Source organism: Aulostomus chinensis, chromosome 15 (assembly GCF_037954235.1).
Source record: "Aulostomus chinensis isolate RoL2024-O1b breed Wild chromosome 15, RoL_Achi_v1.0, whole genome shotgun sequence".
In the NCBI taxonomy this organism is placed as follows: domain Eukaryota; kingdom Metazoa; phylum Chordata; class Actinopteri; order Syngnathiformes; family Aulostomidae; genus Aulostomus; species Aulostomus chinensis.
Genome location: NC_141334.1, coordinates 12,482,935 through 12,504,074, shown reverse-complemented (window position 1 = coordinate 12,504,074; position 21,140 = coordinate 12,482,935). Strand labels below are relative to the sequence as shown.

Here is a 21,140-nt window from a genome sequence, read left to right as displayed (position 1 = left end):
TTTGTCCATCTACTCCTCCACCACATTTCATCCTCCACTCCCTCTCATTCTACATTGAAATCCACTGATTTCTCACAATTATCAGCCTCAGCGGTGGAGCGCTGGAAATTCCCTCACCGCAATAATGCCAATTCTTATGACATCAAGCTGCAGTGAATTCAAATGCAGCCAAGCGGGAGACTTGCATATGAGGGCGCACGCACGCACGCGCGTGCGCACACACTAGCACAAAGAAAAGTTTTCTCACTAATGAGAGAACGCCATTTACTGGATATCGAAAATGAATTAAACATTTATTCATGCAGCGACTCATGATATCCTTAAATGATGACATCAAGCATGCTTGTTTATGCGTTACAGGTTTGAAATCTAATTCGATACAGTCTTGTCATGCTAAATGTGACCTCATACAAGTCTGCCGCAAATTGGAAAAAAAACCTAACTCAAATTCAAACACGTCAGTCATCAGTGTCAGAATCATTTTAATCGCCTTTATAAGATGATGCCGCTTTCCATCTTTTAAAAAAACACACATATTGAGAAACACACACACAGGTCACAGAGTTATAAAATCATACGAGAAATTACCTTTTAAAGTCAAATGTTAAATGACACCAAAACGGACACGGATCAATATATACAGTACTGGAGCATGAACAAAGATTAAGATGCAGTACACTGGGCACATACCAGCTATTGTCCATGGTCGGTTCACAAACACTGTGCTCTGGTGTTATGAAATCATATTAGTCTTAGAGATTTACATGCTATTTAGCGGGCTCATTGAGCTGTGTGATCCACTGGCAATGCTATTGCCTCTAAAACTGCACAGTGAAATGATCCACTCATTTCGAGCCAGCGTTGGTTAGGAGGAGAACAATCTGACAGCGGAGTGCATTTAGGAGATCTCTATTTGAATTTGGTGTCGTTTACACTAAACTGCTGCTTTAGTCTTTCGACAGCGTGACAGCCAATACGTCTACTCAAGAGCCGGCCTGTAATTCGTGGCTGTGGTGGGGTGAAGCGCCGCGGATCTTCTGTTTTCCCTCTTCTCCTTAGTTTTCCCTTCCCAAATATTGTATTAAAAAAGACAATGAGAACATTCTTCTATGTGGATGAAGTAAAAGCACTCTGAACAATCCACTAATGAATACATTGGTTAATAAAAAATTACCCTGACCGCCATAGTCAACATGTCACTGTACAGGAGAATGTCGTCACGGCAACGATCACCATACGGTTTTACAGACACACGACGCATGCATCTACAAAGCTTTTAAAGACAGGTGGGATTGTTAAAAAAAAAAAAAAGTCTAATTTACACCTTAGCTTTAAATGGTTACCTCAGGTTTACTTTAAGGGAAATTGTATTCGGCTACAATTGAAGCTCATCCGCCGAAAGACATTTTCAGTATAAATGCAATACAAAAAGCCTTATTCACTCTTTTTAAAAACAAAATACAAAAACCGCCAACTGTCTTCACCTCAGTGAATTAAGTAATACCTTCCAAACAATCTCACCTAAAAGCCTGTGATTCTTCAAGGTATTCCTTCGATTTTTCCACTTTCTTTCTTTTTTCCTTTTCATCTTTGGCACGGCCAGTCAAGGACTCGCGCATTCTACACTTCAGGACGTTCCAGTTCGGAGTTGGCTCTGAGTTACATCTGTTGTCCTGTTAGAAGATTTCTGCCTTCAAAAAAAGGATCTGAGGGATGGTGATTTCAGAATTTGCGTGATTTGCGGTGAGATCCTCCTCCTCCTCCTCATGTCTGGACATGTCTGCCAGTCCCTGCTGCTGCTGCTGGAATGACCGTAAAACCACACGGTCGAGCAGGTATGACGGTAGAGAAGTCTTTAAACTTCTTTGTTTCAAATGCTAAATAGAAGCCGTGACATCAGGGGGCTGATAAAGGCACTATCTAAGCTGACACAGACTGGCATGCAGATTAGTTGCATTATGAAACACAATTTTCATGAACAACCCACCAAAATGACACCAATGTTTAATCGTTGTTCCTATTAAACAAACTTGATTGTGAAAGTGTGTAGCGGAGAACTAAAATATCCAGACTTTGATTCGCATGCCAAATCCCCAGACCTTCCCCGCGCTGATCAGTTAATGCTTTAAAATGAATAACGAGGAGAAAAAACAAAACCACAGCTCGGCGCGTTGGCTGCCAGCGTGGTGAGTGGAGCGCGTTCAGAATGTCAGGAAAACGTGGTAATGATAAAGTATCGTTGACAACTTTTAAAACACACTGTAACTCAATGAAATGTTACATTATGTAAGTTGGAACTTATATTGGACTTCAGAAATAAACTGGCAAAATGTTTTATGGTTAAAACAGGTAACGTGAGGTTTTGGTTGTATGGCTGCTACGTGACACTCGTCTTAATTTTTCCGATGTTCTTTGCCATAGTTATGTAACAACTACTGAATTTATGCAACCTGGAATTTTTTTATTTTTTTTTTTCAACTGCCAGCTAGTGCAAAACTAAGACACTAAAGCTGTTCTGGACACTTTTCTACAGCAACTTTTTGTGTTCAGACATTGTCGCCAACTGCTTTCTACGAGCTTAAATGTTAAAACACAAGAATGGGTTGTTATAGAGCTGCATGTCCATGACCAACCTGGTTTAACAACACCTTTGTACTTACTAAGCCTCTGTAGCATCACTGCACATGAGCAGTAGTAGTAGTAGTAGTAGTAGTAGTAGTAGTAGTAGTAGTAGTAGTTTTTACAGTTGGAATCACAATAATGACTCAGTTGACTCACCTCAGGACGATTTTGTACGTTTGATTTCCCCATTTTGGTATTTAAGTAACAAGATTCTCATTTTTTTGTTAAAATACTGTACCGAGTTCAATTGTGTGACTTTTTAGAACGAGTCTGAGATGTTTCGTGTTAAGGCACTGACGTAATTAAACGCCTCTCCAGAGAAACTAGGCACTGTCAGTCTCTGGTCTGAGTCAACCTGCGCAGACTTCTACAAAAGTGCCTCCTTGAACCTGAACATGATCTTTTGTCCAAAAATAAACCGTGTCAACACCTGCAGCTTCGTTTTGGAGGTCACATGTTCACATCCGGGCTGGCTTGACTCAGATCAGGCAGTAATGGGTGCATCTAAAGCAGCGATTATAAGATATTATGCTAAGTGTTCATTTATCTAATGCAATTCTCATGTACTCTTCTGGCCATTTCAGGTTTTTTGAAGTGTTTTTATTAACGTGGCGAGTGCATGTAAGATGGAGGTTACCTACAAGAGTCAACTTTTTTGTGTTTGTTATCCAACCCGCTTCCTCTGGGTAGCTGTGATCCTGATTCACAGACTTTTTTTTTGGGGGATGTAAAGTAGCATTTCTGCTATAAAAAAAACAACAACATGGACTCTCCACTCAAAGAGTAACACTGTCACCAGTGCAACTCAGATAAAAGCTTCTCAACAAATAATTTCAATCTTGTCTAAAAGGGAGGGAAAAAATTGGCAATAAAATGATGATTACAGAACAGGGTTATTAGAATGTAGGAAAACAGTACAAAGCCTTTGTTACAGTTTATGGAGGCAGCAAAGATGAGTCACTTCTGGATAGAAAAACAACAACAACAACAAAAAAAAATCCTTCTACTCGTGAAACAAGATGGGTTTGGCCAAACCTGCCAGGATCTTTGGTACGTGCACTGAGATGATTTCTCCGATCATCTCTGGAAAGCTAACCTTGGTGTGGAGCGACTGAGCCTGGACAAACAGGTCAAATGTAAACTGATGGAGCTTCTTCACCGTCTGAAATGGAGGAAACAACATGATATCATTTCAATGAGACACTTCAGCACTGTGACTCATATCTGCTAATGAACCGCAATAAAAAAAAAAAGAAATGCCTTAAAGTGGGAGGCTGAGAACCTGAGAGGACGAAACACGGATTGATCTGAATCACTGCATCCAATGTGCGGTTTTGTGTTTTTTTTTTGTAATACTCCGAAGTTCGTAGATTTTAAAAAGCCATCAGATTCTGTTTTCAGGAGCTTAAATGCTGCACCAACATCCTCTGGGATTTAATTGCATGCATGCAGCGCATGTTTTAAGCAAATTTGTAGAATTACAGCTTTTGCTTCAGATTTGTTGCTTATTTAGATTGTCAAAAAAAAACAAAAAAAAAAGCACATGTTTGGACATTAAAACTGTGGCCCACCCTTTCCCTCTGCAGACCACAACAAGTTCAGTCACAAGTTCTAACCATCTGTAGGGAGTCCAGGACTCGGGTGAGTTGGTAGAACCTCTGAGAACAATTGGATGTAATTCGATAGTTGACGAGACGATCGAGTTCATTGATGTAGGTGAGGCGTAACTCATCGAAGTACTTCTGACTCTTCAGACCCTCGACCGGAACTGGTTAAAACAAAAACATGAAAAAAAAACACCTGTCATTTATTTTGCTCTGTCTACTGCGTGGGACAGTGTTAGGTTTGACGTTTTAATGCTCGGTACACAGGAAGCCACTGCGTGAAAACAAACTCACTAATGCTGAAGAGAAGCAAGGCCTTCATACAGAGGAACTCTTCCTGGGTGATCTGCAGCAACACAAACTCCTGCGAAAGATGTCTCATCCGCATGCAGTGCTCATACATGGTGGAGACGTGCATCCGATGTCTGCAGATGTAGAAATTTAAAAAAAAAAAAAGGTCAGGATGAGGTCAGGATCACCACAAGCCAAAGGTTAAATTGCTTAACACATTGGGCATCTATCAGACATTTGTTCCGTAATGAATGAGTGCAGGAAAGGAACGGCCGTGGCAGCTTTTATCTATTCATGGCGTAATAGGAAGAGCCATTTCAATCACCTTTATAACTACATAGATTTCTGCTTTTTCAATCAGTTATATTTCAGAAATGTGAGACGATTGGATGAAAAGTTTTCCATGTCTGAAAGAATGAAACCATTTCAAATCTGCTTCTGAACATGGAAGAATATGTAATATATTCCTTTGCAGCAAAGCTTATTTTAAGAATTTGTTCAGCGATTGGATGAGACAGAAAGAAGCTCAAATTGAAACAGAGCTTATTGCTCCATTAGTTTGCAGCACATGGTTGAATAAATGACCAGGTCAGCGCTTAATACACTTAAGTTTCCATCAAAGTTTCTGGAGTAACTAAAGATAAATGGAATGTTTCCTGATCAGAAAGATTGCATTGTTTGGAGATAATGAAGAATGTTAAAAACAACAACAACAACAAAAAACAACAACAACAACAAAAGCAAGAAAACGAATCCTAAGAAGCTACAATGGATGCCTGCTGTGATTGATGTGATGGACATGACATAAAATAAAGGTGGAATACACCTACACCCTCCCCACCCCACCCCAATTTGAAAAGCCCAACAATTATTCAATCACCCCTGAAGTTTAGTGTCTTTTTAAGACGACTGTGTCCCTCTTAAAGGACAGGCAGTGGTGGTTTGGCAGGAAAGCAAAGTGCCACCGAAAGCAAAGTGCCACCGAGCACTTCAGTCCATTAACACTTACCGCTCACATTTCTTTCAAATAGCTCAAATTACCCCCGTTTTTCTGAATTATTTGGGCTCCACCAGCCCTGATTCAGTCATCAAAATTGAAGAGCAACTAAATAATCTGCATTCTAACGAAGTGTCAAACTTTATCATAGCAATTTATTGTAAGTCTCACTATTTGGCATTAACAAGGTGTAAATCAAAGTTTTATAATGATTTATAACACACTATAATCTATATTCCAAAAGTTTTAACTGTTGTGATGTAAAAGGAGAAGACGCAAGAGACATTTTACATACAATAAAACTCAAACATTAATGGAATGTACTTACACCTGCTAAGAAATGCTTAACATAGGGTGTGTAATGTTACCAACAACTCTTGAGATTTCAAGATGTTACATTCTACCCTTAATAAAAATGATTTTAAAAAAATATCAGCTTTAATTTCAAGGCCAAAGTAAGCCGATTTAATCGGGACCTTAAGTTAAATGAAAACATCCAAAACTGACTAAATAAATCAAAATAAGTTTCTTTTTTTTTGCCGACACGCGTTAATAAACAACGTTAAAGCCAATCTCTTACATTTCTAATGCCTATTTAATACATAAACGTATCTATCTGACATGCACTGGCTGCTTTAAATGCTTTATAAGAGCAGGAAGAGGAAAACACAAGAAAATAATAGTGGGAAATACATCAAAATGAAGTATACATCAAGTAGAAAGTAAGGCATTTCCTTTAAACCAGCAACTCAATTCTGCAGGACTTTTTGAACAATTAAGCTCCATGTTTTGTTCGTGTTGATGCTACCTGCCAGCCCACACGCTTCCATACACTCCATTCCTCTTTGTCAAACACTTTACTGCTGTTTTGCATAATTATTGTGGTGCCACATTCAGGGACAGTAAAAACAGGCACCAAAAAAAAAAGGGAAAGAAAACAGCACTCTAATGGATCCTCCCTCATTTATGAAGTGACTCCGTGACAGTTTGACTTCAGTGGACCAAACAACAGCCATACAGCAGCGAACCTCTCCAAGTAATGAAATGTAAAAAGCTTAATGTACTTTTTTTAAACTTGGGTTTAAAGAATTCACTTATGAGCAATGTGAGACACTATTAACGTTTCGAGTCCTTACTTAATTCTCTTATTGTCTGACACTGAACATGTTAAGAGCTTTATTTATTCAGCGCTGCCTCGCCGAGCGCAAATAATTTTTGTCAGTGACATCGAGCCTCCCACTCGGCCACCGACAAACGGTTTTGACAGTGGACACAACTTCAGTTCAGCAGTTTGTGTTTTTGTTGCTCAGATTTATCTTTCCAGTCATGACTGGACAAGCAACTATACGTTTATCAATATGATATTTTATACATATTTTACTGTCTATCTTCTCTGGATGTAAGATTCTTTGAGATGCTCAAGTCAGGATACTTCTGTCGAATCTTCTGCCCTCCACTGAAACGTGATTTCAACATCTGTTACTGCACATTAGTGGACCCTTTAGCCCCAAACTTTGAATGCAGCATTGACAGATCTTGTTAAAAATCATGATTCAACAAGATAAGACAGCTATATTTTCTCAATCTAAATGAAAATGGGATTCAACTCAGCAACTAAAAGTTGTAAAATATGATAAAACAAGGACAATTCTAAATAAATCAAAAAATGATTAAATTATTGAGGAGTAAACTTTGGCTACTGTAGACAAACAGCAGCGTGGCATTCATACATCCATATGAATGGAATTTTTTTTAATTAGTTTGGACTCGTACGCTGGTATTCTAAGTGCTATTTGATTAAACAATTATTTATTAATTGACTTGTAGGAGCTTCCACAAATATCCAACGACGAACAACCATTCACACTCCCATTCACACCTACGGTCAATTTAGAGAATCCATTCAGCCTCGTCCCCAATTGCATGTTTTTGGATGGCGGGAAGAAGCTGGAGCACCCTGAGAGAACCCACGCAGACACGGGGAGAACATGCAAACTCCACACAGAAAGATCCCGTGCCCGAGCCGGGACTCGAACCCGCAACCTTCTTGCTGTGAGGCCACAGTGCTGACCACTGCACCACCGTGCAGCCTCCTCCACAAATATAGGCATGGAAAACATTCATGGAGATGCATGAGATTTCAGTTGCAAATATTAATATTCCTCACAACTCTCACTCCCTCTCTCTATCGCTCTCTCTCTCTCTCTCACACACACACACACACACACACACACACACACACACACACACACACCTCTCCACTATTGTTGTCTATGATGAGTGATATTCAGATGGGAGTCCGTTTCACTCACTTGGGCCATGAGCATTTGAATGCTGAGTATTAATGTTCCTCACTTTAATCTAACAGTAACAAAAGGACAACTAAGGAAGGAATTGGATGAACATGGTGCTAGAAAACGGGCAACCTTTTCTACTTCACGGTTGTAAAAAAAAAAAAAAAAAATCTAATTTCTACCTCTGCATCTGTGCACTAGCAGGAAAGCAAATGACAGAATGATGGTGAGAAAAACTAGTGTCTGTACCAGATAATTCTTGGATTCTGGAGTGCAGAAGTGTACATACTCATTGAACACAAGATCAGGTGCAAAGTAGAGCATCCTGCCATTGACGTTCTTATAGGATCGCCATCCCAAGGCAAACACCATCACTCCCATCCATGACTGCTGAATGATGGTCATTTGGTCATCCACATGGAGATTCCTAAAACCTACAAACAAAGATTAAGCACTATAAGCTTAGAAGTTACAGGATATATTTTGCTGTAAAGGTACTATTGACACTGCACATCAAATGGACTGAGAGAGCGCATTTGTCTTTCTCGTTTGAAAGGAGTTGTCTCATATTTTTCTGGGAAAGATTCTTTGTGTCAGTTTCTCAGAGTAAAATAGCTTTTGGGGTTCCTCAGGGATCAATTTCCATCCCAATGTTCTTTGCATGTTAACTGCAAGGAAAAGACATGAACTTTTCTTTGTGGTCTGTCTAAAGAAAAGTCAGGAATGTTGGTGTTTACAGCTTATCCAGAACTGCCCGAGTGCTGACTAGGTAACGAGACAACACATAATACCTGTTTCAAAGTCTTTACATGTTTTTCATCAGTTTTCATCATGATTTCAACATTAATTTACCTCTTTTTAAATCATTCTTGCAACTGAATATTTGCCTATTAAACTTGGAATGTGTGAGCTAAAACAGGACCCCATGTCCTCTGGTATGAGCCATTGTGATTAAGTATGAATGCAAAGGGACGGATTATTCCCCTCTGAATTCTGCATTGATGTGTTAAAAAAATAATCTTAGATCCTGAAACTTTAGATTGGTTTTTCTATTTTGTTGTCTTCGTTATTTGTGCATTACTGTCATACTATCAATCTGTCATCTATTCAGAAAATTGACTGTTGATACAAAAAGGAAGGTTGATTTATGGAGTATTTTCTGGACCACCAGTTTCATTTGTAGTGGAGAACAGAGCTGAGGGAACAAAGTATTCAAGTTCTTAATAAACAAATCAAACAACTTTTATAAGGACTTATAAATTATGGCTGCATGCCAATTAAAAATCAGTTCATAAACACTTCCAAGAGGCTTCAACCAGTGTCCTACCTGGTAAACCTTTTGCCCATTTGACCACTTTGACCAGTTGTCTCTCTCCCAGTTCATTGAGGCTGGTTAGCAGGGTGGCAGCTGAGTCTGGTTGGCCATAATCATGTCCGGCATTTACCACCTCGGGCTCAATGGACTCCAGGATGTTGAGGAAGACCAGCTGGGAGTTGAAGTTCAGGCCTGGTTTAGGGATGTTCTGAATAACTTCTGCTGAGTCCCTAACAGGACGATCCTCTTTGAGGTTTTTCGACTGTCCGATCTTCTTTAGTTTACGAGCTATACCAAAAAAGGAAGAAAAGAAAGAAAATTAACACTAAAATGTAAATAAAAAAGATGGTGCTCGATACCACAGGGTTTCCCTTTCAAAAATGACGCCGACAATCATGGATTGATTATAAAAGCCATATTTATCAACTCTTACATTTTGATTTAATATCAACATGAATAATAAATTTACTGCAGTACACAAAAAAAGAGATCAAATTTAGCAATGCTATAAAACAGAGATTAAAGAGAAAGGAAGACCACCATTGTTGTAAAAGAGAGACAAGAAAATAAAGTAACAAAAAATAAATCAAAGTGTCATCGAAGCAGTTAAAACTAGGATTGATTCAGCCATTCTTTCAAGTTATCAGAGGCTTTCCATTAAATGTCTTGAACACGAAAGGAAACTCGTGCAAAAAAACATCTGCGCTGAGAATTTAAGGGTTTCTACTTTCAAAATCATCTGTTAGAAATACCCCATCCTGCAACTGGGGTTTTTAAATAACCTAAAAATGTCAATTTTACCCAACAATAGTCAGACTAATGTTCTAAAAGCTTTAAAATTTCTGAATCGTATTTCATTTCAAAGAAACTCCCCGAACAGATGAGCCTCGTCTGGTGGAGGGCTCGGTGGTCGTCGTGCGCCAGTCCTCGCTAGGGATGTGGATGCATCTTATTATATGTTTTTCCCTCCATAGATGATATCGCAGAGTTGGAAAGATATCCACAAACAACACAACTATTCAGATTTGCATTACATCATTCGTGTTCCTGTGTGCACTAAAATGTATACAGGATTTAAGCGACAGCCCCCCCCCCCCAATGAAAAATATTAATTATTAAGTGCTCCTCCGTCCTGAACAATGACAAAAATGACATTACTTTTCCCCACAAATACTGACAACCCCGAGGCAGCTGCTCTATATGACAACCTGCACATATAAACTAAATTGGTCGCAGAATTCGGTGCACGGAGGGGGAAAAAAATGACACGCTCAGAACGGAGGAATTAAATCTTGCTAAACATTTTGCCAAATGCATTGTGTTCGTCTCCTTAAAAATTGCCAACCGTTCATTCCATTCAATCTCTGAATGTTTTCTTCCCACCAGTTAACAGACCTAAGAGCAGTTCAGTTCCAGCTCAGCCTGTTATTTCAGACTGACAGCTGTGCCCAAGTGACAGACAAATAGATCAACCAGCAACTGGCTGCTGAGAGCATTAAAGAACGCACGCTTGTGTTATTCAGTTGATCTGTTCGTCTCCCAAAGCGGATGAGATCTTTAAAATAAGTACAATGATGCAATCTAATTTGACAATCAGTTTTAACTGGAGGTTTAAAGGAACTAAAGGGAAATACTATTTCTTTCAATCAATAATCTAAGTTGACTGACAGTAAAAAATTAACTGTTAATCATCTCGCAGTTCCGCAGCTTTTGTGCGAGAGAGGATCTCATTAAAGCTGCCACCTGACTTCTCACTTCACCTCCATAAATATTTAATTTCCAGTTATAGTCACAACTTAAGTCTTTCTCAAAACTAACGAGGTTGAAAGCAAATTGCAGATTACATATAAAATTTGCAAGTCTTAACATGTCCAATTTTTTAATCCGAAAACAAACATTTCAAATAAAAATTGTTAATTAAAAACCCTTCCAGGGGATTGTCAACTGTGACACGGGGAGGCATCTGATCTTTGCCAAGTGGAGTGTAAATAGGTTCGGTTAAGCTAACCTCAAGATCTCCATCCTTGAGCAGAAGCCAATATAAACAGGAGGAGACATCCAAACCATGGATTCTATTACACTCACATATTAATTAATTTGTCTAGATACTGTATATGTCTGTACAAATGAACTGCTTTCTCTTTATTAGGAAGCTGAAGATTTTCAGCTGGCGTGAATGATCGTCCTACAAAAGTTAAACATCTAGTCGCTGTTGGTGAAATGGTAGCCAAAATGACTGTAATGGTAAAATGGGGTTCACTTATAAAGGGTCTGCGTTGCCTTAACAGGTTCTAAATTTCTTAATAGCTCACACATTGAGGAGTAATTAGAGGTCCTTGTTCAGGGAGCTTCCAAGTACTGCTGGACAACTGAATGTCAGAGGGATGTGAACCCCCTTCACACATCGCAGGTACAACCTGTTCATCCGGTGCACTTGTCATTCATTCACAAGGAGCTGAATCACTACAGCTTGTTCATAAACTCTGCTGATGCCCCTTAACCGATGCGGTGTCAAGCTCTACTTGACTACACTTACATGTGCTGCATTGATAGTTCAGTAGTTTTGCACTTATTCAGAAAATGATGATAGACCGTGCTGTTTAGTAGACCTGACTGTAGCAAAGGGTGAAGATATTAGTACCACGGGACTCCTAGTATGTGTGTGTGTGTGTGTGTGTGTGTCTGTGTGTGTGTGTGTGTGCGCGCGCGCATGTGGGGGGGGGGGGGCACCCTAGAGGTCTGGGGAGGATCGTGTGAGGGAGGTGTGTATATGTGAGGTACATGGGTTCTCTTCTCAAAGGGTACTGGACCAACAAGCCTGGATCTTTAGCTTTGTGGTCATTGAGTATATTTGCTACTACCTGGACCCGGATTCAAGACCAGGGTGACTAACCTCTGCCTTCACTACCACAGTTTATCAACGTTCTTGTTTACATGCTTGTCAGAAAGACAATGGGTGGAACTACAATTTGCCGTCGTTTCCCTTTAGTGCGGTTAAAGTTTATAGAAGTGTGTGTCATGAAAGAAAAGCAAATGATAAGTGTCATTTTACTGTTTCCAAACACGTAATATACTGTAGTCCTTTACAGAGTCATTTAAAACAACAAAGCACCAGTGCATGATGGGATTAATCTCCATACAGCAGTCAATCGTGGTCTAACAGTTGAGAGGTTAAGTCACATGATTCAAACGTGCATTTCAAGCCTGGATGTAGATGTGCAGTGAGGCTCCTTCAGCCCTCTGCTCGATGCTCCCCTGGATTGGTAAAAGTAACCTCTCTGCTCAGCTTCTATTTGGGGAAGTAATTAACATTCCACCAATAATATGGAATTCAAATGATCAAAATGAAACTTTCAAGCAATTTCACTTCTTTTTTCTTCCCTCAATCTTGAACAGATGCCAAACTCAACGAATCAATTTAGCTGGTAATCAAAGTTTCTTGCCTTTCGCTTCTCCTCAGACTTTCCCAACTATAGTGAGTGAAAAAAACATACTATCTTCTCATGATAGGACGATATTAAGTTTAGGATTTCATTGATATTTAGGTGAATCAAAAACCAATTTGTCCTAGTCCAACTTCCTTTCCTTCACTACTTTTTTTGTAATTTAGCATTTATGTATATTTGGATAATAAGGCCAAATGTATCAATTATTTAGATAAAGTTTCCTGTGAGATGCTGCTAGTAAATTACATATCTATGATGGAGAAGAGAAGTGAAAGGAACCTCTCTTTAGCCTCAACTAGAAAAGGTGTGCCTTTTTACCCACAATCATAGCATTAGATCACATTTTCACTCCATGGGTTTGTCAGTGACTAGTGGCCAAATTACCAGCATGTCTGCTGCTTTAATTCGCATGTCTCATGTCAGCTTTGTGCTTCCAGTACAATTTTCACCGTTAACAGAATGAGAAAATGGAAGGGAGTGGAAATTGAACACAAGGCTAAAATTAGTCCACTACATGTCAATCTTTACAGCCTAATATGACGAGCGGGTCTGGCTGACAGTAAGGAGAAGTGAATGGAATAGGTCTAAATTGCATGGCAGCTCAGTCTGGGGCTTGATTATCAGTAACATCCCCTATTGTGATGATGCTGCAATTGAAGGGAGTCAGCTAAGATGTGCAGTGTAGAAAGAATAAAGTACTTGGTCTTGGCAATCCATTAATAGTTTCACTTTTACAACTTCACTTTCTCTGTAGTGCCCTTTGTCTGTATCATACGTAGTGCAGGGTGCTCATTACGGTCCATCCAGTCAACTCTGTGGGATGAAATCCTTCTCATACCAGGGATTCGTTATAATCCAGCTGGGATTAATAAGAAAGTGATAATTTGCAATAAAAAACAGCAATAAAATTGTTTTAATCAGACTTCACATGAAAGCATCTCACCTCCCAGAGTCATCCCGGCTTCAAAACACTTCCTCAGCCGGCACGATGGGCAGTTTTTTCTCCGTAGCTTATCGATAGTGCAGTCGTTTTTGCTTGCGCACAAGTATTTCTGTTTGCCTGAAAAAGAAAGAAGAAATCAGACGTCAGACATGATTGAAAATGTTAAATACTGGAAATGCCTTGGCACTTCAATGACACTTAAAGTATCACTACATTCACGAGCTCAAACGGTGACGTCTTTAGGGGGCTCAGCGTCTGACCCTTTGACGGCCTGAACACTCGGATCACTCGTGATGCCATCAAAAGCGAGATGTAGGACACAGAGTGAACAAAAGTCTTGTGAAATAATTTGAAATTCTAAACATAAGCCCTGTTTACCTTCTGCTGCCCTTTTGAAGAAGACCTTGCAGCTGCCGCAGGTGAGTGCCCCATAATGGCAGCCTGATGCTTCGTCTGAACAGATCAGGCATGTCCTCTGTGGCGGAAAGAAGAACTCCATGGGGAACATGTGCTCCCTGCTGGCCTCAAACCTGCAGCCAAACAAACCCAAATGGAATTTTTACCTTTATGATAAAACATGCCACTGCTGGTCATATTGGTGTAATATCGTATTATCTAGTATTACTATTATGGACCGTACTTTATTTTCATTGCCTGTGTCATGATCCTGCAAACCTAACAGCCCATCCGTGACTAATACAGCTGAACCTTGAACTCTTTATCATATTGCAGTAAGTCCATGACTGCAAACACTGTCCAAACTGTAACCACAAAGCCGTTACTGTTCACTCCCCAGCACAGAGTTTCTGCAGCGCCTCAGTGTATGGCTGATGACTGAGGACGGTCTGGGAAACATTTGGCACCAACGCTGCTGCCAAAGGGAGGTGGGGTTGGTGGGAGGGGAGATGCACCCCCCCCCCCTTCAGCCTTGAACACAGAGAGATTGGAAAACCCTCAGACATAACGTTGCCTGGGTGGCGTGCAGTTTAGATATGACGGTTTGGCGTGAAATGAAACAGGAAGGAAGCCGAAAAAGCTCACCTTACAGCAACAAAGGGAAATTAGAGGACAGTTTACATCTTAAATCTGGTCTTTAGGAATCTTTCTGTGTTATGAAGAAACACAGTTTATCTGAGCTGTGTTTAAAAGCAGTTCCTTGACTGTAGTATTGAATGTCAGGCCTCTATTGTTCAGTGATTACAGGTCCAATAGTTGGATGTTTCTCTGGAGCTCAGACCGAAGCTCAGACTTTGCAGGGCTGTGGTTGCAAAAAGGAATGATTGTTGAAACAAGGAGAGTTCAGTCATAGGAACAAGCCAGATAGTTAATGATACCTCCGAAATAAATGTGATTAGTATGCACGCACACTTCAGAATGCCAAAGAACACACACGGGAAGATGCTACCAGCATCAACGCAGCAGGCGCACACGCGTTGATACGCCGGTGTATCACACGTGCGCATCCAGGTGGGTGAATCTTCTACCTGCGAAATACATATATGACAATTTGAATATATCTGCATTTTTCATTGTTCAACAATACCATGTGTTAAATTGACTCTACCACTAAACTGCTGTGCAGGGCCATGAGAGTAATCAATGATCAAATGATGATTACGTCACCACACAGCATCATTGTACACACCAATTATTTTCCTTTCTTAAACACATACTCACAGTTCCATTATGAACCAAACTTGGTGACTCACAGTTTCTTTGGTTACCGTTGCTAATACCCTGTGGCGGCCATATTGGATTGTAGTTACAATTTTCAATCTGTCAACGGTCCAGACATCAGTGTCAGAGCTGAAAAAGTCTACACTGACATCTAACAACCCCCTCCCAAAATACATTACAGTCACTGTTTAAAACCAAACCAGACTACTTTGTGCCAGACTTAACATCCTAACAGCCATGATTGTTCAAATAGTAACCGCTGTTGTTTCTCTAGGCAGCGTGATGGGGTAATTAGTCAAAGTGGCAATACACCACCACCACAATCAACTTCTGAGCTTTCGGGACTGTTGGATATGTCTGATAATAATGTTTGTCTCTGAGGCTAAAGTCCTGGTTATTACTGATTTTCTGGTGTAAAAATTATATGTTCAGCTTTTTTATGACATTTATGGCAGTAAGCTAGAATTTCAGTTCGAATCTGAGAAAGGCTGTATGCAAAGACGAGAGGAATTATTGGATTATAAACACATTCAATGCGGGGTGGCGTGGCTCAGAGGTAGGGTGGCCGTTTAGCAACCGAAGGGTTGCTGGTTTGATCCTCACTTCCCCCAGTGACCATGTCCAAGTATCCTTGAGCAAGATACTGAACCCCTGATTGCTCCTGATGGCCCTGTAACGGACTGGCGACCCATCCAAGGTGAATCCCGCCTCTCACCCAATGTCAGCTGGGACAGGCTCCAACCCCCCGCGACCCTTAACAGATAAGTGGTACAGAAAATGGATGCATGGCTGGACATTCAATGCACAAGAAAATTTGAAACATACATTAAACTGTACTGAACCAACCATTTCCTACTAAGATTAATACTCTCCACCATTTTAATAGCTGTAAAACAGTCTTCAAGTGATCTGCGTGACGATGATACAGTGTTTTAACAGAATTTTTTGATGATTGTGCACATAAATACCTATGAACCCACTGTAATGCTTATTTCCTTGTAGAGAACTGCTTTGAGGTTGCCTGCCTCATGTCACATTATTTTGTAGAGAAACAGTCAGTGTGTTAGAAATAAATAAATTTAGCGATGACCGCTGTGCTCTAGCTGACATTGGAGTTCCCGGCGTAAACTCACTTGCAACGACTGCTGTTCACTCCGTAAAATTCTCAAAATCCGCTGCATTGGTGACATCATCCCTTGATATGACGCTGTGACAAGGGCCTGAATAATTCAACATGAAAGCAGTTGACATCCTATACAACAAAGTCGATGCTATGAAAACCCATTCAGTAAAAACAATGGCCGGAAATGAACTCTCGGGTTCTTTACTTGCGTAGTGTACAGGATGCTTTAAGCTCAGAAACCGAAACAAAAGAAAAAAAATAACTACAAGAGAAGACAGAGACAGAAGGTGAAATTTAACTTCAGGATTTTTTTTGTTTCTTTTTCATCAGAGTTATTTCAAGCGTGACGGCTGGCCAGTATTGCAGGTCGGTCAGCCAGAATCTACACCTACACAGTAAACTGCTATTCCTCCCAGCTGTCACAATACAGGCGCAACTGTGACTTATCGATACGTACGTACCGCTACACAATAATCTCTTGAGATGGAGGTTAAACAGCCGCAATATGAGACAAGATGGCAGATGATGCTGGACAACAAGCAGATGGTCTCTGCAGCTGCAGCTAGCTGAAGGCCAACTGAGTACAGTAGGCTCTATCTGATTTTGTTTGTTAGCTATCAATCCAATCCACTATTTAAAAAGACAGAGCGACTGTAGCTGTACAGATGATTACCTCTCTCCCGGCTGTTTTCTCACCTTAACAAAAACCTTCCTGTCCACTCGTTCCACCAACAGTTACAAAAACTCAGGCTTGTTGTCTGACTGTGAGCCCGGTTGCAATCAGCTCCAAAACACAGCATGGGGAAAAAATGAATGACATGCAAAATACACAGGCCAGATGTGGACAGATCAACTCAGGGAAATGTAAACACGTGAAAGTCTTCTTTTTTTTTTTTCAGGATGACTCAAACCTGGAAGGGGCCCAATCTAAGAGCAGCATGGAACAAGCCCCTGGAGTTGGGTTAATAAGCCAGAAGGGAGCTGGACTCGGGTCGCCCAACTGGCGGTCTAGTCTCAACTCAGTTTGAGGTCTGACAGAGGAAGACTTGTAAAATAAATAATATCATAAATTATTCCCTTCAATCATCGTCTCCAGATGCTCTCCAGAGTCACGATATATTCACATGAGGCACTTCCCGGTAAAAATAAAATAAAAAGCATCCAGCATTTCAAAGTACAGTAGCACAAAGTAGAGCCGCGACTGTCCCATTCTGTTTCTCTGCCATCGCGGGAGGAAGAGAAGCTCCTCGTTTGGGATTTTGTTGCTGGTTTTCACTGTCTTCCGCTTTTTTGTTGAAAAAAGAAGGAAAAAAAACAAATATTTACTCATGTTTCTTATTCCTGGCTCTGATATTTATGGCTCTACTATGCTTTAATAGACGGAGACATGATGGGAGAGAGTGTTTTCAATCATCCACCAGTCCTGTCAAATCTCAGACAGTCAGTGAAAGGGCAAGTTGACGTCAGCTGCGCGTCGCCACAGCCGGCATGTCCACTATATGTCCTCCCTGAGGCCAAATTCACACTTAAGACACATTCCAATGTGGCTAAATATTAAAAATGCCACCAGGTAGTTTGGAGAGGCTAACATTCCATTCAAAATAAAGGGAAACTTTAAAAGCTTGGTGAAATGATCTCTGCTCAACTTTATTAAGAAAAGTACATTTGTTGGATTTTCATCCTGTTGGAACTTTTTACTAAATCATTTACAACAATTCATGTGAAGAATGTACGGAGGTGCAGACTTTTTTTTCCCCCAAATGTGATTCCAGACTTCTATCATAACAAGTTACCGAGGCAGTCTATGAAAAATATTTATTTTTTTGCTCTACTTATTCCACAGCATGTGTGTATGTATGTATTAAAAGAATTAGCTGCAATATATATATTACTTGTGTTCATTTAACACCTCTAAGTCATCAAATGACTTTTGAAAAATAAATAAAGGAAAAGTAAAAACAAAACAAAGATGTGGACCAGCTGGTGAAATTCACGTCATTAAAATTGTTGTTCCAATTATTATTAAGTATTCAATATAATAACTGCCCATTGAAACGATTGTCTGTTGAATTTTAAAAAATATGGATGGATGCGTAGAGTATCTGGAAATTAAGTGCACATCCCATGTTTTGTTTGCCTGATGATTATCAACACACTTGACCACACACATACACACACACACACACACACACACACACACACACACACACACACACACACACATATCATGGAGGATGAGAGTGTGTAAGGTCAGACTGTGGTCAATAAATTTAGCATCAGGATAACTGCAGAGAAAGATATATTATATTATTAATATTATTATACTTCTTATTGCTCCATCTTACCGGCTGTCGTTGTAGGCGACATCCAGCCACTCGCCCACCTCCGTCTTGATGTAGCCGGGGTTGGGACAGGCCGGCCTCAGCATCCCTCCAGCAGGGTACCACTGCTCGGGACGCATGGAGCTCCTCTCGTATGGATTACATAAGAGGGCGGTGGTGGTCCCTCCTGTGCCATGTGCGTTCATGTGCTGTCTCGAACCCCAAAGTTGAGAGTGGTACCTCTCATTAAAAGTGTAATTACTGCTCCACACAGCCCCAGATTCGCTTCTGTCCTCCGATTTGACGCTGACACCGTATTGATCTGGCCGGTAACCACCGAACTTGTTCTCGATCGCTTCCCCGAAGTCCCCAGCGTCCTGGGAGGGGTTGTAGATTCGGCACGGTCGCTCCACGGCCAAGTGGCCCGCTGAGTGCTCCAAGTTGTCTAGCGCGGACGGGGCATAGGGGCACGCGGCATTACGCGCCGCGTCCAGATGATCTATGTCTCTAGAGGTTATGTCATCAGCCTCGCACGGTGGGAACTTTAGTTCGCCGGCAGACGTCCGAGCGGAGGCGAGGTTCCGCAGAGGCGCCGTACTCTCGGAACTTTTGAACATCTCCAACAGTTGCTTGTGGACGTACTGCGACCGCTCGTCCTGACCCGAGCACCTGTGCTTCAGAACCTCCGGACAGCTCCGAGCACCCATTCGGAATAAATACTCTCCAGACATATGGTCGGCGGCAGCACACGGGGGAGGCGCAGGGTCCAAGTCGCTCATGTCATGGGGCTCAGTGGCCAGTCCCAGCGACACGGACACCGCTTTGCAGAGCTCCCTGGCTGTCTCTGAGATGGTGGCGCAGCCGGAAAAAGAGCGGCTGTCGCCCACTCGGCACTCAGCATTTAACAACTCCTCCTGAGGTGCAGCAGCTGCTTGACATAAGTGTTTTTCCATGTCACAGGGTTGCGGATCAATGTGCCCGAGTCCGTAAATATTTGCGTTCGCATTGTCAGATGTTTTCACGTTGCAGCAACCATTTCCGGGGGAGTCTTTGGCGAAACAGAAGCGACTTTCCTCAGTTTTTTGCGGCATGCTGGGAGCGCTCACCACAACGTCACCTGTCTTTATTTTCTCCCTCCCTGAACAAAATTTACGGCAGGATAACTGTCCGTTTGGGTTGCTCATTTCCCGAAGATGATTCACTAGTTCAATTCCGAACTTACAAGTCGCTCCACTAATTGCAACCGCTCACACCAACTCACGTTGTAAAACACGTTTTGAGGTCCTGGAGGAGCAGCAGGAGTCGCAACCTCCCCCTAAACTGAGCTCCTCAGACGCAGACGCTCCGGTTCGCTTTGATTCACAGACTGAAAGTTATGTCGTCTGTTGCCTGAAACTTCGCACTTCCCACCAGTGAAATCCGGACGAACAAGAGCGTCGAATGATTAATTTATCACTTTTTTAGTTTGTTTGTTTTTTTTCTAACAGCGTCAGGGAGGAACGATAGTGCGCGAGTGATATTAAACTGAATTGTGTGCCACGTGGACTCACACTAACCAAACCCCACTTTTGTGTTTGAGTAGTAGTGCTGCAACAACAACAACAACACAAACTGGTTGGTTGATTCATGTAATTCCGAACCTTAGATGAAGTCATTTTCTTTTGCACTAAAAAAACCAAAACAAAACGTAATTCTTTTTCTGGATATGTTGCTCATAATTCTGCTCATGCCTCTGTGCAGAGGTGGCACGTGGATTCTTCTGTAATTTTTTTACAGTCAGACATTTTCTAACTGGCAGCCCAGAGTCTTTAAAGTGCCATTAACTTCCAGCCAAGGAACGCAAATGTGAAGCAGTTTCCATAACAAACTCTGGGTCTTCAGTTGAAATACTGTGGGAATTCCGAGTTTTATTGTTAACCCCATAATCCCTGGATTTGAGTGTGGCATATTTTGAGCCCCCCCCCCCCCATATTTAGAGGAATGTAGACCATGTTTGGCTCGATGTCGCTTGACTTGTCGTCGGCCGTGCAGAATGACACCAGGAGGATTTTCTCCACCTTCAGTCAACTAATCTGAGTTGGAGATTCAAACTACAACAATTCAAACAGTCAAACAGTGAAATTAAATATAGACTGTATGAAAATGTTTTTTCATTCTTCTGGTTGATATTATAGTCCAATGTTGGTCTGATTCCACAGCTCAAATTTCAGTTTCAAACGTTTTTAAAATGTCTGGTTATGCGGTCGTTGACATTCCGATGTTTGGAAGACATCCGATTCCTGTTAGTTAATAACGCAACATCAGGTATCCTCAGTATTCTGCATCAAATTGATGTTGCCGTTAATTGTTCTGATATTGAGCTTTTGTCACCCAAATATTAAAATCGTTTTGCTTGTAGTCGGTGGCCATGGGCCAGTATTTACGTTGAGCTAAACATACGCAGTCGGTTCTTTCTGCCTTCTGGAGTCACACAGAAGTGAAGCAGCAGCGTAAAACATCTTTGTGAG

The 21,140-nt window shown here is 41.1% G+C and overlaps 1 protein-coding gene across 1 annotated transcript; it reads right to left on the bottom strand.

Moving 5' to 3' along the window:
- Positions 1 to 471: 471 nt before the first annotated feature.
- LOC147248728 (androgen receptor-like) lies at positions 472 to 19,963 on the bottom strand. Its single transcript, XM_086179024.1, has 8 exons — positions 18,658 to 19,963; positions 13,891 to 14,042; positions 13,513 to 13,629; positions 9,136 to 9,411; positions 8,098 to 8,242; positions 4,521 to 4,651; positions 4,239 to 4,390; positions 472 to 3,784 (listed from the first exon to the last, which is right to left on the bottom strand). The coding sequence occupies exons 1-8, from the start codon at positions 19,815 to 19,817 to the stop codon at positions 3,626 to 3,628; spliced, it is 2,292 nt and encodes a 763-aa protein (XP_086035150.1). The 5' UTR covers positions 19,818 to 19,963; the 3' UTR covers positions 472 to 3,625.
- Positions 19,964 to 21,140: the final 1,177 nt, after the last annotated feature.